The sequence below is a fragment of the Gavia stellata genome, chromosome 6 (assembly GCF_030936135.1).
Source record: "Gavia stellata isolate bGavSte3 chromosome 6, bGavSte3.hap2, whole genome shotgun sequence".
Classification (NCBI taxonomy): domain Eukaryota; kingdom Metazoa; phylum Chordata; class Aves; order Gaviiformes; family Gaviidae; genus Gavia; species Gavia stellata.
In genome coordinates this window covers 39,898,756-39,919,735 of record NC_082599.1, presented here as the reverse complement: position 1 = coordinate 39,919,735, position 20,980 = coordinate 39,898,756, and the positions used below count along the sequence as shown (strand labels likewise).

Below are 20,980 nucleotides of genomic sequence, written 5' to 3'. Positions count from 1 at the left end.
CTGTTTTATACGAGATATCTGATCATTATGCAGAAATTTAACATTTTGTTTCCTCTTACACTAGAAATTATTTACTTTAAGCCATTTACCTTCTAATTTTTTTATATATAAAAGGGCCTCTCTGTACCTCTCTTTTACTTTGGTTTCATCTGTATGCAAATTTTTTTACTTAAAAATATTTACTTCCCCCTCCAAATAATGTCCTTCAGGATGCATTCGTTCGATCAAGATACTTTATGCATACACTGTGGTCTACACTTTGTCAATGTTCGGTGGATTATTAGATCCGAAAAGGGCAATTTGAGAACTACGGTAGGCAGTGTGCTTCAGTGAAATAGTGTGGCAGACGTGGAGACTAACAAGTGGCTTCTCGTTTCAGTATTAATTATATACATTTTATTATAGGAGAGCAGTTCTTTATTAGTGGCCTCTGTTTTGAACAGGGTGACATTTGGAGAGAAAAAAGGCTCCGTGTGCCATCTAGTGGCAGTGTTCAGGTTGTCTCCCTAAATTTACTTTGCTTAACCAAGCCACTGCTAGGGATGCATTCCGTTCAAAATGTTAGCTATAGTTTCTGCTTACTATTACCATTTTCTTTAAAAGCATATCACTCTAGCTTGGAGTTGGTAAAATTCTATGCCTGAGCTAAAGGAAGAAATCAGATTGGTATCTGAACTTTTCCAAGAATTCCTGATTTAGCTAGAAATGTTACCACTACAGCCGACAGCCCCATCACTGTGTGGAAGAACACTAATTTCTGTGAGCATGCGGTGGACTTACTGGTAACACTTGGTATTGTTTTAAGTATTTTAAGACTTCACTTTTATGTAACTGGCATTACTGCCTTGAGAAACCGAGATCCTGGGAAAAGAAATTATTCTTTAAATTTCTAATCTTCATTAATGAGCATGCTTCTTGTCTCTGCTTTAAATTACTCAGAAAATTCCAATAAGGTATTCTTTTAAATTTTTTTTTTATTTTTTTTATTTTTTTTTTTAGAGAAATCCAAGACCAGTGACTCATCAGTTCCAACAAAATTTAGATTATTACAAAGCACGTGGAGCAGATTTGATGAACAAAACCCGGTAAGCTATTTCTGAATATGTGTTCACTGAACTAAGACCTTACATAAACAAAATGTTTCAGCAGTCACTTTTATCCCAAACAGGAATTACATAAGCAGTATTAGAAGCACATGTGCTTATTTCATGACATTTATTTTGAATCTTTACCTTGCCTATTATTACATGAAAAATGAAATTTTTACAGATAGTGTTGCAGCCAGCTCGCTGGCATTTTTTTAAGGCTAAGGACATTCGTACGCAATGTCATGTATACTAAAAGCAGGGGGTAAAACATTGCTGATGTGAGTTCTCTAGCTGAACCACTTCTGATAACACATCTAATCGCAATCTGGAGTATCCGTGTACCAAAAGCTGTGTAAGTTAAATTGAATTAATGTAAATCCAGTTTGAAGTAATTTTTACTAAACCTTTTTGCAGCATTCCTCCCTTGTTTTAGAAACAGTTTGTATCAATACTGCTTAAATTCCTGTCAAGGCCATTTTATCTGGTGGTCACAGCTGTAGAGGTGCCCGTGCCCCGACTGGGTGGCCACAATGTGGGTGCTGATTGCTGGTGGTAGGTGGCTGCTGGTGGCTGTAGGGCAAGCCAGTGCAAGACGCAATGCCTTGCTTCGAATTATAGTGTCACAGGCAGTTTCTCGGATTGCACGTGGCCCCAGCCATATACTGTGCCTGCTGATTCATAGGAACTTGCTGGCTTTTAGACCTTTGAACCTCTGTCAAATTCTGTTTATATCAGTTACATTAAAAGCTAGCTAAAATTAAATGGAGTGGATTAAAAAACTCTTAAAAATGCAGAAAGGAGCAGAAATTAAAGCTGAGTAGAGTGACTGCAAAAGCATCTTTTTGGGTTTTTTAAAACAGGTGTTAAAGTTGGGGAAGGATGTCAAAAATTACGGCATTCTATTGCATTTTCTTAATGTTTTTATTTATTTATTCTTTTAAAAAATGGTCTCAAGAGTTGCCTAAACTTGAAAAATAAGTTATTTGAAAATTCCAAAAGAAACATTTCAAGGATTTTGAAAAAAATAAATAAATCATAAAGCCCAAACGAGAAAGACACCTGTTGGAAACCTAAATTCTAAGGAAACAAATGTCCATTAAATCTATGTAGGAATATAAATTCATTGCACACATATATACAGGATACACACCAAAGGAGAGGAGAAATTGTTTAGAATAGTTTACATAGAGGACTAACTGGGATAAATTTATCTCAACACAGGTACATTTAGAGTAGATCAAATGTGGTAAATCTGTGTAAGATTGGACTAAAGAGAGAACTGGAAGATGTAACGTTCGGAAACGTTTCTGCAGTGAGCAGAGAGATGGCTTAGATTAGCTACCAGGTCTTTTTCATCTTTAATGCCACAGGCTCACTGATATATTTAAAATATCTTGGCAAATCTCTATTATATATTGCTTATTTTATCACATATAAAACTTTTTAATCCATCATATTCATACATTTGTCTCTCATCTCTCATAGCGGCTACTTACTGAAGAGAGAAATGCCTTTGAATAAGGCTTGCTTAAAACAAAACATTTTCATCTTAGCAGAAAACTGCAGAGATTGAATCATCTTCCTACTGCTGGTTTAAAAATATACCATTCACAGTCAAGGTCAATGATGCTTATTGTGATGAAACAAAATTGTTTGCTTCATAGATGGAATTCATGTCTCCTTGATATTCACATTTTTAAACTGATGCCTTACTTTTAAATGCATCTGCTGATAACTCTACAACATAATCAATCAGCATTTTTCTTGTAATTGTTGTACATGTCTGGTATATTTAGATGGCTAAAATGTAGACATTGATCCGTGTTTAATGGCTGTAATCATCCTTTGCATTAATATATCAGACATTTAAATGGTAAGAAATAGATACATTGTTCTTATTTTCCTGAACTTCAGCTCATTTTTAACATACCTACTCCAGAGATCTAGCACCTCGCTATTGTTAACTTTCTGAAGCTGTGATTCAGAGAAATTGCACAATAAATTTTACTTCAGAATACTTTTATTAAGACCACCTTTTGACAAGAAATTTACATAGCATCATCAGTTATTTTTCATGTATGTGTACGTGTTCTGAGCTGATCATCAGCAGTGTCAGTTCATAGCAGAGCCAAATCACACATAGGTATTAGGAGCTGCAATAACTATCCTTTCTAATTCTCAAATAATTATAAAACAACATATTGTTGAAAGCATTTTTTTCATTCATATTTCAGACATAACAGCTTAAAGAACATTTTTGGTGTTTATTGTTCCTGTAAAGTGACGTTGCTCAAAAAGTCTCTTTCCAGCCATCTGAAAAATGCAAATAAACTAACTTCTCCTGGTCTACATGTCAAAGCAACACATTGAACAGTATAGAAGGAAAACTGATACTTTTTATTAAGCAAAATGTAGATGAAAAAAAAACAAGAAAGAAACAAGCTGATGGACACAAATACACAAGCCTCTGTATAAGCTTTGTCTCCTGCATCTGTGAACCATCATGATTCCAATGATGCAGTTAGTGCAAAGCATCCAGTGGCTTTGTTGCTTGGGTAGTCTGTCAGAGAAAAAGTTACTTCCAGTAAATATAATTTTCTTGTGCAACGTTAAGGGTTTTTTTACTGATTGTCAAGGCTCTAGGCCTAGAGGCAACACAAACCTAGGACTCGATGTGCAAGCCATTATCTTCTTTCTAAGGTGATGTTTCAGGTGAGTGAGTGATATATACCGCCCAATCCTGGTGATTAGTTTCAGTAGACTGAGGGCAAAAAATATGCCAACTACACTAAAGTTTGGATTCTGAATCTCAACCAGGTTATTACTGGTATGACCCCTGAAATCAGTGAGGTAATTAGATTCATTCCAAACTGTTGATAACTGATTGATATTTGCTAAGCCAGCATTTGACATTTCTTCTACCACCTTCAAAGGTGCAATCTTTGTTTTCTTTCTGGAAAGGACAAGACATTAAAAAAAAGGCCCTGTGCTGACTCTTCTGATGCCATATATATGTGATGGAATAGAAAAAAATCCCTTTTTTTTTCCTTAAGTGTCTCTGCAATACCTTGGGGAGCTGATTAATAACTGAATCTACTAGGTAGCAGCAGAGTAAAATTTATATACTAATAAACATTTTACCATGTCCTCTTCTTTAAAATCATTAGAAGCTGTTCAGTTTGCTTTTGAAACCATTTGGGACTCCTGCAAGAGTATTTCTAGTTCTGAGGATGCTCTCTTCGTAGTGACTTTGTCAGTCATTCTGAGGTGGCTGCAGAAAGACTTTTTGTAGTATCAACAGCAATCAATAAAATGGGGAGACACAGAAACATCCTGTAATCGTTATTCAGCAATCATTCCTTTCCAGCTTCCATAAATTGGGAAGCAGCACTTTGTCCCAGGCTCTGCATTGCTGTTCCTCCTAAAAAATGCTATGTGCTGTCTTTCTTCATCACCAGTATATGGCAGAAGGGCCCCATACAGCTTGGGGCTGTATCTCATGAGTGTGCAGGCTCACATACTTTCTTCTGCTTTCTCTCATTTTAACTGTACCTATTCTGAGTCTAAACAACTCAGCTGTTGTTATTTTCTGGATATACTCTATATGTGTGTGTGCGTTTATTCTAAAAAAAATGTATCTGGAGACAGGGAAATGACATGAAAAGCAAAAGTAAAAATTACTTTTGCAGGTGCCTGCGCAAGTTGCAAGTCACCCATATTAATTAATTTTTAATTTATTTTTAGTTAAACTTCCCCAGAACATTGCAAAACTATTTTTTCCTCATACAATGATTGTATTGTTTTTCATTACATGTATTTCTTCAGATTTTTTAAAGGCAGCTATTTATATCACTGAAGTACAGATCAGTAAAATAAAACCTCAGGAGTGGAAAGGTCTCTGTGATTGTGATGGATTTCTGTGAAGGGTATTTCAAGCATTAATAAAACAGGAAAATATTGCATGAACAAACAGGAATGGCTTTGCTGATCCCGGGGCTATGTGAACACCTCTACTGGCAATTAGAAGCTGCTTTGCTTCTTTATTTTAGACAGATTAAATGGTTCAACAGTTTCCTCATTCTTAATGTTGCATGTAACTGAAGTGAATAAAATAGCCACTGTAGTTAAAATAAAAAGTAACAATGATAAGGGTCATGATCCAGTATATGTGTTATACATCCTGAAACCATTCTTCAGCCAAAATCACTTTGAAATCAGGATTCCTGTTAAAAAGCGCTTGGTTTGAAATGGCTGGGCTGGGCAGAAGGTGAAGTAAAAGCAAGAGACATCTTGCTCTGCCAACCTAAAAATACAGTCTAGTGTTAGTTTTGCTTGTTGAAAGAAATGTTTGGGTTTGAGTTATTTTAGACATTTAAGAGAATTTAATTTAGCAGAAGTAAATACTAAAGCAGTCTTTGAATAAGAACTGCAAAATGTCGGTTTTAGGAAGTTTTCAATGCTTTAGAGCATGGATGGCTTTTTGTCACGTTTTCATTCTTTTCATTTAAAAAGGCAAATTAAGAAAATTGGTACAAACTTGCTTTGTTTGGGGTTACTCTGCATTTTTGAGGAAGAAAGGGCCAAAAAAATTTGTCCACTACTGGTTGGGAAAAACTCACACCACATGCAGTCCCTGCGGTTCCTGTGTACATTCCAGTGCAACTGTGGTAAAACACCCTCTTCATAATGATAAAATCTTGGATTTTTTCCCCCATTTTTGGAGAACAATGCATGCATTGCTTTGTCTGTCCAAACCATGGGCAAGGATGTGATGATTTCTCCTCTTCTTTTTTCAGTGCCAGTGCTAAGGCTGCCCCACTGAACATTAACAAAGTCTCCAACAGCTTACTGAATTTTGGCCGAAAACTCATTGCTCCAGCTATGGCTTCAGGTGGGGCTGGGGGCGCTCCTGCCGGCGGGAGCAGCTTTCCTCCCCCTGCAATGCCCATCAGAAGCGCAGTGGAAACCCCCCAGCACCACCACCACCACCACCACCACCAGGCACAGCAGCAGAGGATGATGAAGTCCGAAAGTATGCCAGTTCAGCTGGGCAAAGGTAAAGGTGAAACGTGTGGCAGTGCTGCGGCAGAAGGAAGCTTTGCCGTACGCCTTAAGGACTGAAGAAAGTCCTTTTATTGATTTTGTATCGATGGGTACATATTTGGAGGAAACAGAAAACAAGAATTTTGTTAAGCAGGACATCTACGCCAAGTACAACAGCACGTTTGCAATGTAATACAGAATTAGAAGTTATCTCAAGAATATACAAATACTACAGGAAGTTTTGAAACTTTAAAAAAAAAATTAACTAGAAATTACATCAGACATACCAACAAACTACATTGTTACCATAAACATTAGCTAATTAATTTTTCAGTCTTTTAAATGCAACGTATTTTTAACTGTAAGACTAATTTCATATAGGTTTTCTCAGGTTATTGGCACAAATCCCATGCATAACAATATTAGACAAATACAAGTGAAAGAAGTTAGATCAATTACAGAGTAATTCTTAATAAATTACATCTTATTCCCTTTAGAAAGCGTGGAGCTTATCTGAGAAGTTATTTGAACAGTAACATGTATTTTCCTTTTAACAATTTGTGATGGCCCTCTGCACTTTCTCTGTTTAGTAAATACTACTACTTTTTCTTGAGCCTTTTTTTTATATTCCCTGAGGATGGTTTGGTCAAACAACAAAGTCACAACCTCAGCTTCGGCAGTTGTTTCCTATACTCTGCCATGCTCAAGGTGTGTTACTGCTTTTCATCTTCAGACAGCCTATGGCAGTACGTACTTTGCAAGGAGTGTGTGGAGTGATACAGTATCTGCTGCTTCTAGGAACTCATCCGAAGTAATGGTTATAAGTTTGAGGGCTGGTGCTAGTTGCCCTGAACCATTATGTAGGATTGCATCATATTTTTCACCGGATTTGAAAGTGTAAAGGAAGGGAAATAACACTTTGTAGCTGAAGTTGGTGTTCTTTATCTTTCCTGTGGCACTCATATGGTCCAAAGTTAGTCCTTTCATGATGCATCGCATCCCCAGCAGACACTGAGGGAGCAGAATTGAAAGGTACAACCCTTCTCTTGACGCAGAGAGATACAGGCACTTCTGTAAGGGCCACTGCAGCTGCTTGTCAAAATCCAGATACATAGCTTCTCTCAGAATCGTAGAATAATCTCAGAAATTGCTCCAGCAAGGGTTTTACAGTCCCTGACACTGTGCAAACATGAAACTGAAATGCAGTGAATCCTTGATGCAAATCCTGTTCATGACAATGGAAGTAAAATTAGGCATGGAACGAGATTATTTCCACAATTTTGGACAGGTTCTTTTGTTTGCTTTTTAAAAAGAGTTTTCCATTGTTCCCTTATCACATTATTTTTTTGTTACCTTTTGTGTTGAAAAGTGGTCTTCAGTTCGTTGTTTTCTTTTCCCTGCTTAATATGAAAAAATTGTAAAATTTGAAGCACCTTGTATAGGTGGAGCCACTTGTAGCTTAGTCTTGATCTAGCTGGTCAAGGACGACCCTCTTTACACTTGTATGTGCCAACTAACATGTTGCATCATCCAGAAATGCACCTGACACTTACCATACTGGAATCAAAATTCTAAAATGTAGTTATGTTTAGTTGTTGTCATGTACAAACCGTGCACATATTTCTGTATCAACAGGAATATGTAGATTTGGTAAAGTTGTCAAGAAATTATGCAAATTTATGATGTAGGGCACAAAGAATTTTCATGGTAAGAGGAAATAAAACCTACTGCAATGCTCTGGTACCTGCAGCTTCCTCTCACCCTATTCTGCCTATCCATACTTGGTACAACACTTGCAGAAGTAATTTAAAGGCAACAAAATGTAAATATACTTTTTTTTAATCGGTTCAGGTGACAGTGAGTTTTGTTTTACGTGTTAGTGCCATGCTTGTTGTTCCAGACCTGTACAGTTATCAGTATATTGCCTGTAGTTGGATAGAAATTGTGAATGACAGCAGCTAACTATGTTTGCAAGTGCTGTAATTCATATTTTTAAAGAGAAGCCCAAATGGCAATGGAAATATAAAGTCTCTTAGAGGCTTCTAGTGAATTCTCTCTGAAGTAAGTTTAAATGTAGGAATAGCTTAGCAAAAAAAATTCCCTATTTGCAATGACACTGTGGCAGAGACAGGCTAAAAAGACCCTTTTGAAGCATGATGCAGATACCTTTGTAAACAACGCAGCACCATCTCCATCATGCCTTAGAAGTGAGAATAGCTTCTCAACTTCTGTGCAGAAGGACAGTATCACCACCTCAAGAAAGCACTGTACAGCATCTCCACTGAATGAGGGCACTCCCCACAGCTCTGAGAAGTTGCGGGTACTTCTGTCCCAGGCATTAGGATTTAGGACATAACCATACCCTGAGAAGCTGTCATTCCACTCCTTCTGTTCATGCTGAACTTTTTAAGTGCCTTTTTACCTTCTGCTCTGCTTTTTTTTTCCAAACTCTGGATTCTGCTCTAGCTTTTGAGTATCTAAAAGCTGCTTGGCATGGTCTGCAACTATAAGGCTCCCAAGTTACTGACTAGCTGTCACTAGTCTTATGTTCCTGTTCTTCACTGTGTTTTCAGCTCCCCTCAACCTCCTGGAACGTGGTTATTTAGCTGAGGTAGGCAGAGGCACGGATTTAGGATTTAAGTGGATATACATTTGCACTTCTAGTTGATTTAACACTCACAGATGCTCAGCTGGACAGTGTAACAGACTGACATGCTGTAAATCTGACAGGCATCGAATCAGTAAAGGAAGTAATCCATTTTTCTCGTATTAGTCCTTTCAGGTTTTGAATGCTCAAGCACTGCTGGTAATTTAAATTATTATGTAGAAGTTTATAAGTTTGAAGAGATTAAATTAAGTGCCTGATCTACTTTTTTATTGAGTGTGAAGAAGTCCTTGGTAACAAAGTATCTTGCAGGACTGGCAAAACAATCCTATCCCAGCTTTAACAGCTCTCTTTAGCCACAGTTACCACTCACAAACCAGCAGCAGTGACAGGTGTCATTCGTGCTTCCACCTCCAGGGGTAGCTTGTACTGCGTTCTAGGTGAGGGATGGTTGGTTTACATAATCGATTGTAATTATTTCTCACTCTGAAGTTTTGGTGCTTGCTGAATTTCTTTAAGAAAAAATTCATATAATTTAGATAATGTAAATGGAAAAACAGCAGACTAATATTAAAAGAAAACCCATAATTGCAAGCCTGTAATTCCAGATGAGTCTTCAGCATCACAAATCACAGTTGAACAAAGTCTGCAGACACCTAATTGGAAATTCAGTTCCTCCTAATAATATATTAATCCCATTCAGCCTGGCCTCAGCGCAGAAGAAGATTGGGTATCATTACTGATTACTTATGCAAGGTAGCCTGCTAATAGAAAAGGGATTAAAATATTCTCTTGATCCTACACAATGAAGGAATTCATTGGCACAAAGGTTAAATTCACATTTTGAGTTCATTGGATTTTCAGTTGAGTTCATTGTCTTGAAAGACAAAAATACTGATAAAAGTCTGGAAAAAAAGCAGAATTGTTGCCCTTTGCGTTCCACTGGATTCTTGAGCATTCAGAAACTGGGTACTCTTTGATTACCGAATGGCAGTGTGTTGCCAGAAAAAAAAGCATTTCTCTCTCACTTCTTCCCTGATAGTGCCAGATACAGTTTTTCTTCTAGGTCCTTTCATGCTGAAACCCAAAAGACTTTTGATTTGAATGCCTGTTTATCACAAGGACACGTTAGAGGACCAGTTTGAAGATAAAGTTCTGCCAAAACTGTGATCAGCTATTTAAAGCGTTTCCAGACTACTGTTTGTTTTTATGAGTTGATATTTCTGTGGTATTTGTTGTAACACGAACAGAATTTCCACAGTCACCGAATATGCCCTAAAGAAATGATCTCCATTTTTAGAATTGGTTATTAACTGTGTCTAGAAAATCAGTATGCTTTTTCAGAAAGAAAAAGAAGTTGTCCTTAGTAATGGCAGAACTGAATAAAAATCAAAGTAATGAAACACTGATTACCAAATGCTTTTTTTTTTCCTTTTTAAAAAAAGGTGTAGATATACATATTCTTAGGTAATTATGAATTTTTATTGACAGTAAGAATATGATGCTCCCACACTAGCAGAATGCCACTGTCGGTGTGAAGTACCAGGAACAAGATGGTTTCGATTGTTTATTTTAATTCAGATGTTGATCTAATCAGGCTTAAAAACACTGGGGTTTTTGCCCGTGTCTGACTGCGGCACGTAACGCACTGGTTATTACAACTCCCCGTTCGGTTTTGCCTGCTCTTACACCGCTCTCGTACATCGCCGTTCGTGTTCAAAGCAGGGTCCTGCAGCGAAAAACCCCCGAACTGCAGCTCTTTACTTCAGTGAATTGCATTTCTCGGGGGAACCTTCTAACGCTCTTGTTTGTTCAGCAGGCGAGGCAGGCGCCGGCAGCGATGCTGGGCTGCCGGGCCCCGCGCAGCACCCCCCTGCCCTCCCAGGTACGGCTGCTGCGGCCGCGGCGGGTCTTCCTCTGCCTGCAGCCTTACCCTCCGGCCGCCCGCCGCCCCGTGCCTGGCGTCTCCATTCACCGCCATCCTCTGTCCGCCGAGTGGCACTGTTGCGTAGAGAGAAAAAAGCAGCTTCACCGCATCCCTCCCTGCCTGTGCTGTCTCCGGCCCTTCGGTCACCTTTGCCGTACGCCAGCATCCGTCTTCCTTAAAAATGTGTATTCGCCTGCTACTGCGTGGTCCATTTCACACTTTGCCATGTGGGGCGATCCGACCATCAGTGTCTCTTTTAGTTGCGTTACTTCCCTGTTGCTATCTCTGAGGCAGGTACGTGGAGCTGAACATCTACTTTAACGCTCTTGACTAAAGAAGCGTTTACCTGCCTCAGCCTGAAATCATAAGCCTATGGATTTGTGTGGTGAGGTGGTTTGAATAAATTTTAAAAGTGCTGGAAGTCTCTGTTCCAATTTCAGTGTAGGAGAAAAAGGGAAACTAATTTATCTGAAGTTTAAAACTTTTATAAAACTCATATCGTTCTTTCTGCAAATTTTAATACTCGACATCCTGACTATGGCAAATACAGAGTAACAGATGAGCAGATCTGGATGGTTTTGAATTATAGATCATGCCTTACTTCTGTTCTTCTTGGTATCTTTGTCCTTGCTCTCCTTGTAACTATGAAAGCTATTCTTTTCCTCTGTAGGAGTGAGCCATCATTTTTGCATGCCGTTTGTGCATGTCTTCTCTGACTTTTCCTATATTTTAGTAGAGGCCTCCGAAGTTCGCGATTATCTCCCCTATAACTTAACTCAAACTTAGTAAGACCTGCAGCTTGCTTTTCTTTCATCATAATTCTTCTCCACTACTCTCATCATCATCTTTTACTTTATTATAAATCCCTATTGTAGATCATACTACATTTAAACTTTTCTTCTTCTTTTCAAGACATTTCATGTCTCCCCCCTCTGCCCTGCCAGCAATACCAAGAGTTCAGTCCCTTTTCCCACTACCACATCCGTGTATTTTCCGGATGGTTTTGAGGCAGAGCATTTGTAGCCCTGGGGTCAGCCCCACTATCGTTAGCAACGGGCAAGCGGTGAGACAGTTAGAAGCCAGCAACATGGAGGTAACGCTGCTCATTTTCACCTCAGAAGGGGATGTATTTTTAGTGCATGAAATCCTGTGCATCATTACTGTGAACTATTTATGCATTTTAGTGTGCACATATATATTTTTGAGACATCCTACGCAGTAATGTGTTCTGACTACTGCTTACGTCAGGGATCCTTAGCTATTTGTTCTGTGTGCTTCATAAGTGTTTATTTGATTTCCGTGCTTGTGGTTTCTTCAGCCTGTTTCATATAGGCTTTAGGACCTTCTGGTATACGCTGAAGTTAGATAGTCAGAGATTAGATTTCTCTAATCTTCTTTTAAGGAGGCATAATGTATTTATCTGAGATTGATAGAATGAGCAGAGGAAAATGAAAGGGTTTATTCAGTGATGTTCTCAGGTTGCCGATTAAGCTGCTAAAGAAGAAGGAGATGACTTCAGCTAGTTATTAACTGGAGTTTATGGCATCACTTTATACATTGTGATTGTACATGGAGGGTAAGAGTTCGGGGTTTGGGAGTTTTTTTGCTTTTTTTTCTGAGGAATTAGAAAATTAGAAACTCTCTCGGATGACCTTCTTGTTGAGCTATTGAGTGAGGAGAACGTGCCACACTGCTTATTAAGAAAAATGCAGGTCAGTGAGACACACGACAGAGAAGATACAAATGGCATTTTGTGTAATCCTCTCAAGAGCCTGAAATCTCTGCATTGGTGCTACAGTGTTATTTCCAAAGTTACATGAGGGTTTTTAATGCCTCAGAAATCAGTGCACACATTATACATCTGAAAGACTTCAGAAGCCTCATGGTGACTTTGGTTAACTGTTCTTGCAGCAGCTCCACTAAACTTCTGTGTTGGGAAAATGATAGGCAGCTTTTTTGTTACATTAGGGAAAACATGTATGATTGGTGTGACTTCTCTTTCAGCTTTCTTGTTTACAGTTGTAAAAATGATGACGCCTCTGGAAATTGGAAAAGCCTATTACAGTCCAAGAACTCTGCTTTATGAGTTGCAACACACTGTAATTATTCATAAGTGCTATTCTTTGTGTCTTGCACAATTCTTAGTCACATCCCCAAATAGACTATGTCACAGTGCTGTTCACAGGGTTGGAGTCAAAGTAAAAATTTGGTGTTTCCTGATGATAATTTTCTCAGATTTGCTTATTTATGCAGAAGAATCAGGTGCATCCTAAGCTTTCTTCTTACATGGGTATAAAACATATAGAAATAGTGTTTTTATTACTTCTGGTTTACTGCATCTCTATCTTAGTTTCATTACAATTTATATTGCTTTTGCTTTTCATCTTCATTACATTTTATAGTCCATAAGAACCAGATTAGTCAAAGCTCTTGGTGTTATTTGAGCAAATGCCCTTTTAGGACAGTTGTATTGTTCTGTCCACAAAATCCCAGCTATACATATTTCTTCTCTTGTTCAGTTATGCTAGTTGCATATTCCGTTCCTCTAAACTGTGATCCATCTTTTGAAGTGTAGCTGTTTAGTAAGCAAAGTGGTGGCCATAAGGATAGTTCTCTGTCTCTTCAATTTCCTATTATAGTTTGGACTTCTTTTTTCTGTAGAGCTGAAAGACAGAATATAGAAAAAAAATTCTTACACATTATTTTTCCATCATTTTACCAAGCTGTATTATTTCATGTGCCTAGGTTCCTCAAATGTATTTGAAGTGTCCCTCTCTCAATGTTATCTGTGAAATTTTACCACATAATCTGCTTATTTGCAGGTGAAGTGGGTTAAGCTCAGGCCATGCAGTGGAGGAGTCTGTGAAAAACATACACTGCTCCTTGTTTAACATTTTTTTCTGTTTTTTTAATCTTGATCCTATGTGGAACATAACTTCTTATTACTAGAGTGGGAAAGAGAGCCCATTTAGTCTGATTTATACGTAATAAAATATTTTTTCATTGTACTTTACTCTGTCCACCAAACATTTTTTTTTTATGTTTAGCATTTATATTGGCTGCTCTGGCTTAGCTCTGTGGATTTCTTTTGTAAATACTTTATTTACTAAAATATATAATTTAATCTGTTCCAAAACTATTTTTAAGTTTTACCTGCTGTAAAACCACACTTCGGTTCTAAATTGCCACTATGAAATGCATAAAAAGTTGTCTTCTTATATAAAGGCAACTGTAAGGATAATGGTGTTGCCAAGTGACATGATTTTATCCTAAAATTAGAAATCTTCTAAAAACTTCCCCATGACTGAATTACTTCTGCTGTTTGTCATGCAGTGTTTTCTCCTTTTCCACCTCTAGAATTATTTACGTAATTGGAGGTTCACGTTCCTATTAATGTGTATCCCATTTCTCTATAAAACGAGAAGGCAAAAGTTAAGTGAGATCTACAGCCTCCATCTCCTGCACTTTAAGGAAGCTGTTCAGACTAAGTGGTAGGTGGTAAATGACTAGAGGAGGACTGGGAAGAAACAGAAAAATGCAGTTGAATGAAGTTGGTGGGAAGGAAAGTATATATAAAGGAAAACGTTGGAATAAGGAAGTTGCAGAAGCAGAAGAGGCAATGTGGAGGGGTCTGAAGAAGAGGAGGAGGCAGACAGAGGAAGGTCCAGAGGAGTATGAGAAGCAGGACATAAAATGTAGGAGGGTCATGGGAGAGAAGAGCAAAATCAGGCAGGAGAGAATGAAGGAGAAGGTGGGAAGCAGTTTATATGCCAACTTTCTTCCAGAAAAGATTGAGAAAATTAAACCCAGATCCTTTCTTGGATTTTCTCCTTTTTGGTCTCTTTTGTCTTGTGTGATGTGACACTCTTTGCTAGTTCAATCTCTTTGCATTTAACAGTCTTCTTGCTAAGAGGACATTTTAAATATATCTGTATTTATTCCCTTAAGAAAATGTGAATTGCTGGTTTCATGTGGCTGCGGCTGTGAAGTGTAGGCCAAACACCGCAGAGAACTTGGCTTGGACTTTGTCTTCACCTGGCAGGTGGCCAAGCATGGCACCGCTGACTTCCACGCCACTTTGAGGACAGTTACTGTTCTAGATCTTAAACGACTGAATTAAGTTAAGATGTTTCTGTATGAGTAGGTTTTTCTAGTTGTTGCCTTTTGCTTAAAATGTTTGATCTCAACAGAGCTGGTCTCATTTTGTATCTAAATCTGAATTTCTTTCTGTGTTTTCTGCAGCCTTTTCTGCCTCTATTTTCTTTCATTTCTTTGTCTTTTAGTTTTCTTCTGTTCCTCTAGAAACCTGTATCATGGGGGAAGACTGCAGTGCATAATGAAGGGGAGACTAACCCATTCCAGAAAAGGAGTTAGTTTTATATTTTCAGAATTAATGCATCCACAATGACAACACAGTAAATACATTGTAAGGTCCGTGCAATAATATGTGGCATATCTGGGAGCAGAGGGTGGGAGCAGCTCAGAGCAAAGGAGGATGAACCATTGGCATCTGCAAGCAAGGTGGTTTTGAATTCCATCACAGCCTTGCAAAGGAGATGAAACTGCACCTGTGACATCTGAATGATTTAGTTTCAGAGGATCATTCTTAATGCTATAGATGGTAGCATGAAAAGCACACCAAAAACAAAGGCAAGGAAAAAGGGAGAACACAAACAGAGTCACCAGAATAGCCAACAGAACAAGAAAAGAAGAATTCTAGAACTTTAGTTTTACTGCTATTTTACTTTTCAGAATGGAAAATTCTAGAGTTGCATCATGTCACCCTGGGTTGACTTCCTCATAAACCTAACTGAAAGGTTTTTAAAACTAGCATCTGTTCTAATCCAACATTTTCTTAATGAAAGTTAGTGAAAACTGACATATTATTTTTTTTTTCTTCTGGACCGATTAAAAATAAAATTTAAAGTTAAATATTTCAAAACACTTTGTGTGCCTCAACTGGAACAAATGGTCCATATCAAAGACTGCCTGACTCCATACAGTGTCATGGTGAAACAGCCCAGGCATCTACCCAGATGTCTTCGCTAAGACAGAGGACAACACTAGATTTCTTTTGAGAAGCTGAATGAAATATCAATAAGTAAATATTGAGTATCCTTCATCAAAAGGATGGTGGGTCCAGGCCAATTGTATGAGGTTCAACAAGGCCAAGTGACAGGTCCTGCACTTTGGCCACAACAACCCCATGCAACGCTACAGGCTTGGGGAAGAGTGGCTGGAAAGCTCCCCTGCAGAAAAGGAGCTGGGTGTGTTGGTTGACAGCCGGCTGAATATGAGCCAGCAGTGTGCCCAGGTGGCCAAGAAGGCCAACAGCACCCTGGCCTGTATCAGAAACAGTGTGGCCAGCAGGAGTAGGGAGGTGATCGTGCCCCTGTACTCGGTGCTGGTGAGGCCGCACCTCGAATGCTGTGTTCAGTTTTGGGCCCCTCACTACAAGAAGGACATTGAGGTGCTGGAGTGTGTCCAGAGAAGGGCAACGAAGCTGGTGAGGGGTCTGGAGCACAAGTCTTATGAGGAGCAGCTGAGGGAACTGGGGTTGTTCAGTCTGGAGAAGAGGAGGCTGAGGGGAGACCTCATCGCTCTCTACAATTACCTGAAAGGAGGTTGCAGAGAGGTGGGTGTTGGTCTCTTCTCCCAAGTGATGAGTGACAGGACAAGAGGAAATGGCCTCAAGTTGCTCCAGGGGAGGTTCAGGCTGGATATTAGGAAAAAGTTCTTTACTGAGAGAGTGGTGAGACACTGGACCCAGGGAGGTGGTGGAGTCACCATCACTGGAGGTGTTCAAGGAACGTGTGGACGTGGCATTGTGGGACCTGGTTTAATGGGCATGGTGGTGTTAGCTGATGGTTGGCCTTGATGATCTTACAGGTCTTTTCCAACCTTAGTGATTCTGTGATTCTGTGAAATGTCTGTTAGGTGGAGATGGCCTTAAAATTTGAAGCATGAGAAATTACATTCTTTCCCAAACTTAATTTACTTTTTCCTGTTGTAAGTCTAGATATTGTCACCTAGATGTTCAATGTCCAACTCATTCTTGGAATCTGACGTTCTTGTTCTTAGCTTTCTTTGCCAAGTTTTATAGTTTATTTGTTGAGAGAAAAAACATTTCCTTTGCATTGTTGATGACATCAGAATTTTTTTTTGTTATGAGATGGGACTTTTGCTCATTATGCCATAAAGGGATAAGGATATAGTAGAGTATATGGTCTATGGATATAGAGGAGTATATATCCTGAGATGGTATTTATGCATAGATAAATATAGATATATATATTGTTTAGCATATATACACACACACACTATAGTGTGTTTGTGTGCATATATATATATATACACACACACACTGAGATTTTGTGTTTTTCTCTCATACAAAAATTAAGTTCCGTGTATGTCCTTCAGTCTCACAGTGCATGCTGACACACTTCAACATTTCATTCTGTGTTGAGCTATCTGTGAATCTCAGTGAATGTCGATTAAGACAAGGAAATATTTACACGGTAGAGAAACTGCCCATTGATTAATTCTTTTGTTACTTTATACTTGCTTTACAGGCCAAAGTTCAAAAAATATCAGCTCATCTCCAAGCATAGAGAGCTTGTCTGGAGGACGTGAATTTACAGGATCTCCGCCATTGTCTGCGTCAAAAAAGGATTCCTTTTTCAGTACAATCTCCCGCTCACGTTCCCAAAGCAAAACTATGAGCAGAAAAGAATCGGTGAGTTCTTTAACTTTTTAAGCTGTTTTAATGTCACACTGCATTACTTGTTACAGCGAATCATTTCTCCCATTCGTTAAGCACTTGCACTTGAAAATGTTTCCCTAAGCACACATTAATGGCAAAAGCAGAAGTAAGTGATTTCAACTGTTTCTCTTGAGTAACATCTCCATTATGGCTTCCATCCCATAATCCTACCTGAAATGAAACTGTGAGAGCTCCTGTTGCCTCTGAGAAAGAGGAGAGATGTCCTGTGAGTTTATTTTCTTTCTTAGACTTTTGGTGTAGTCCTGAAGTTAATAAACAGTTCCATGGGGAGCACAAATGCTCAGCAGATCCAAACGTGTCCATCTGTTGTCACTGAAATTCCTTAATACATCAGAGGTTTCCCAGTGTCTGTAGCATCTGTAGTCTCTAGTCACAGTTCTATTTCTTGCACAGCTCTGCCCTTCCATTTGGCCACAAGAAACTATTATTTAAACAGATTATTCTCATCCGAGAAAATTGGCTCTTATCATGGGTGCGTTCGAAAGAAATTCTCATCCCATCAAAGATATTTTAGGAGCACTACTTTGATAAAAGTCATATGCCATGGAGCAGGAGGATTCTTGTTTATTTTATATACACTTTTCCCATTGTCTTTCTGCTGATTAGAAACCAGTTACATAGTAGATGGAAAAAGTTGTATTTTTTGTAAGGTGAAGGCATAATGGTTTTCTCCATTCCATTTTCACACATGTATGCTCATATAACTTCCTATTGATTTTAATAAATAGGAATTGTAATAGCAATATTTCTATATTACAGCATTCTTCAGGTATTCAGAGCTAAATGTTGTGCAGAAATTTAATCTGAACATCTCAGTATTTTTGTCTTTAAACAGCAGAATCTTTATTAATAATCACATCATATTTTCAATTTGATATTTAAAATGTTCTAATGAAATGCACAACTTTGCGCAACTTTGTTCAGTTCTTGTTCACTGAAAGAGAGGGTTCAATTCTTGTTCCACATGCTTTAATGTTGTCTAAAGAAAAGCTGCGTTTTGTGGTTATTCAACAACAAGCTGTAATTTTGGTTTGTGTCCATTTAAGACATACTGAATTCAATTTAAAGCTAAAACAACAACTTAATATCTCTCTGGTTGTCCTCATGAGTTGAAGAAAAATAAATATACCAGTATTGAACTTTTCTTTTTATGTGGTTTAAGAAGATCTAAATCCAGCTTTCATTTGCAACTTTTGTCCAGGCTAGAACTTGGTTTTTTTGCACTAGTAGAGTTTAAGAATAATTCCTCTTTAGTTCTCTAACAGGAGACATAAAATAATTTGCCATTATAATATTCATACTCAGTTAGAATCCATTAACGATTAACATGTTTTTCAGGTAAATAATTTCCCAAATTTGTGATATTTTATTGAAGTTTTTTTCAAGGATTTTGGACAAAGTATTCATTGGAACAGATTTGTAGTCCTTATGATAATTTTCAGTAGATTGATAATTGTGATAAACTAAGCAGAGCATAAATTTTCAAGAGAATTCTTTGAACTGTGATACATAATTTATATTATAGCATTTTATGATCAAACAGATAGAAAAGGTTTTAGGCTACCAAACTCTATTTCCTTATGTTCAGTTTTTGACTGACCTTTAATATAGGAAAAAGGAATTTGTAGCAGCTCCAAGAGGAAAAGGTTTGTTTCAACCTGTTCTCTATTGCTCAAGATGATGCTTGGTTTTTGTTTTCCTGTAAATTTCATGATGCCTCGTTTTCCATGTGGAGAAGAAAACCCCAAAGAGTTCATCCTGAGGTCCCAAAATACTTGCATCATAATTCTGCAGTCTTACAGTTGCTTCATTTACAGCTGTTTTCTGGAGGCAGAAGAAGGTTTGAAAACGTAATGGATTCACATCTTTGTTTTATTTATAAAAATGACCTGGTCTACATTTTTACCTTAATAATTACACAGATTATGTTGTTAAGTATTGGGGAAATTACCATTGTTGGAACATGGCCATGCATCAATCACTTTATAAAAAGATGGTTTTAAGATCAGTCATTCTTGGTGTCATGTATGAAAGAGAATCCACTTCCCCTTCATCTTTGTAATTCTAATTAATGCCCTTCCCAAGCAAAGCAGAAATGGAATACATACATAAATAGACGTCCTTCAACACAGAGTTAAAAAAAAGTTATTATTTCCACCGACCAGAGAACATTGCTTGAACATTGTCATGGGATGAACAGAAATGTCATCATTGTAGGTCGAACCTGGACTACTGTGTCCAGTTCTGGACTCCCCAGTACAAGAGAGACATGGACATACTGGAGAGAGTCCAGCAAAGGGCCACTAAGATGATGAAGGGGCTGGAGCATCTCTCCTGTGAGGAAAAGCTGAGAGAGCGGGGACTGTTCAGCCTGGAGAAGGGAAGGCTCAGGGGGGTCTTATCAATGTATATAAATACCTGAAGGGAGGATGCCAAGAGGACGGAGCCAGGCTCTTTTCAGTGGTGCCCAGTAACATGACCAACCTCAACCACTCCGTGATTCTGTGACAGGATAAACTGGAATGTGACTTGTCTAAATTCTTTCTTTCCTAAAGCCTGCCCAACAAGCTGGACTTTCTCTGGGAGAGTTGTAATCAAAATTGATGCCTAACTTGATTCATTGCCTCCAGGAATAGGAGGTGTCCATTTCTCATGTTAAGGACATCTTAAAGTAGTAACATGTGTGTTATATTTAGTCTTCTAGATCTTTTTTTCTTCTCAAATCCAAAGATCAATGGAATGACTTTTTTACTGTTGTTGTCAGGAACGGATGTCCTCTGTTTTATTTAGTTAAAAAGTGAATCTACAGCCTTTGGGCTGAATGCACAATATTAGATCATGTTTTAGCAATACATGGCAGCCTGATGTTTTTCATGTTACTGTTGAGTGGGACTCAGCTGTATGTTACCATGAGACCCACCAAATGTGTTTGAAAGTCTGTTTTGTGCTCAGCAGTGAGGTGGTTCCCTGCCTCTTTATACAGTTTACGGCTTGCTGACACGAATAACTTAGGTTGCAGTTTCTCGACCTGTCTTCCCATAAACAAGAACAGGAACATTGTAATACATAATGCACTCCAGTGCCTGTTATCTTCTGGCTGGGTCAGTCTTGCTGGAATAAAGTCCTAGAAAATTTCCTCTCATAGCCTGCTTACTGCCCTCTCCTTTTCGGCAGAGTTGGGAAATTGGGTGCATTTGTGATCCGTTTATTTCTCATTATGTTTCATTTACATCTCCAGCAACCATTAAGGACAGTCTACCCCTTTTTTCAGCAAATAGCAAAGCTGCTTAGACCTTGATTCTGGCAAATATGGTTGGCTGGTCTCAGTTTCTGGCAGAATATTCTGTAAATTGCTTTCAGCCATAGAGAGGGAACTTCGAGTCAAACAATATAAACATTTTAAAAACTTTCATTAAAAAATGCAGGAGAAAGATGGTTCTGACTGAACAGAAAGTTTTGATTTGGAGAAACCGTATATTTTAATAAGTAATTTCTACATAAAAGGTTTCAAGTTAAGAAAAATCAAATTATCC

General features: G+C 38.2%; 1 protein-coding gene across 1 annotated transcript in view; it reads left to right on the top strand.

Annotated features, from left to right (window-relative positions):
* The window catches only part of TBC1D5 (TBC1 domain family member 5), a 189,955-nt gene that overhangs the window by 131,446 nt on the left and 37,529 nt on the right, over positions 1-20,980 (top strand). The window contains exons 14-16 of the mRNA XM_059818281.1: positions 1,000-1,085; positions 5,885-6,144; positions 17,236-17,399. Of these exons, the coding sequence (XP_059674264.1) occupies positions 1,000-1,085; positions 5,885-6,144; positions 17,236-17,399 (510 nt within the window). The remainder of the gene's footprint in view (positions 1-999; positions 1,086-5,884; positions 6,145-17,235; positions 17,400-20,980) is intronic.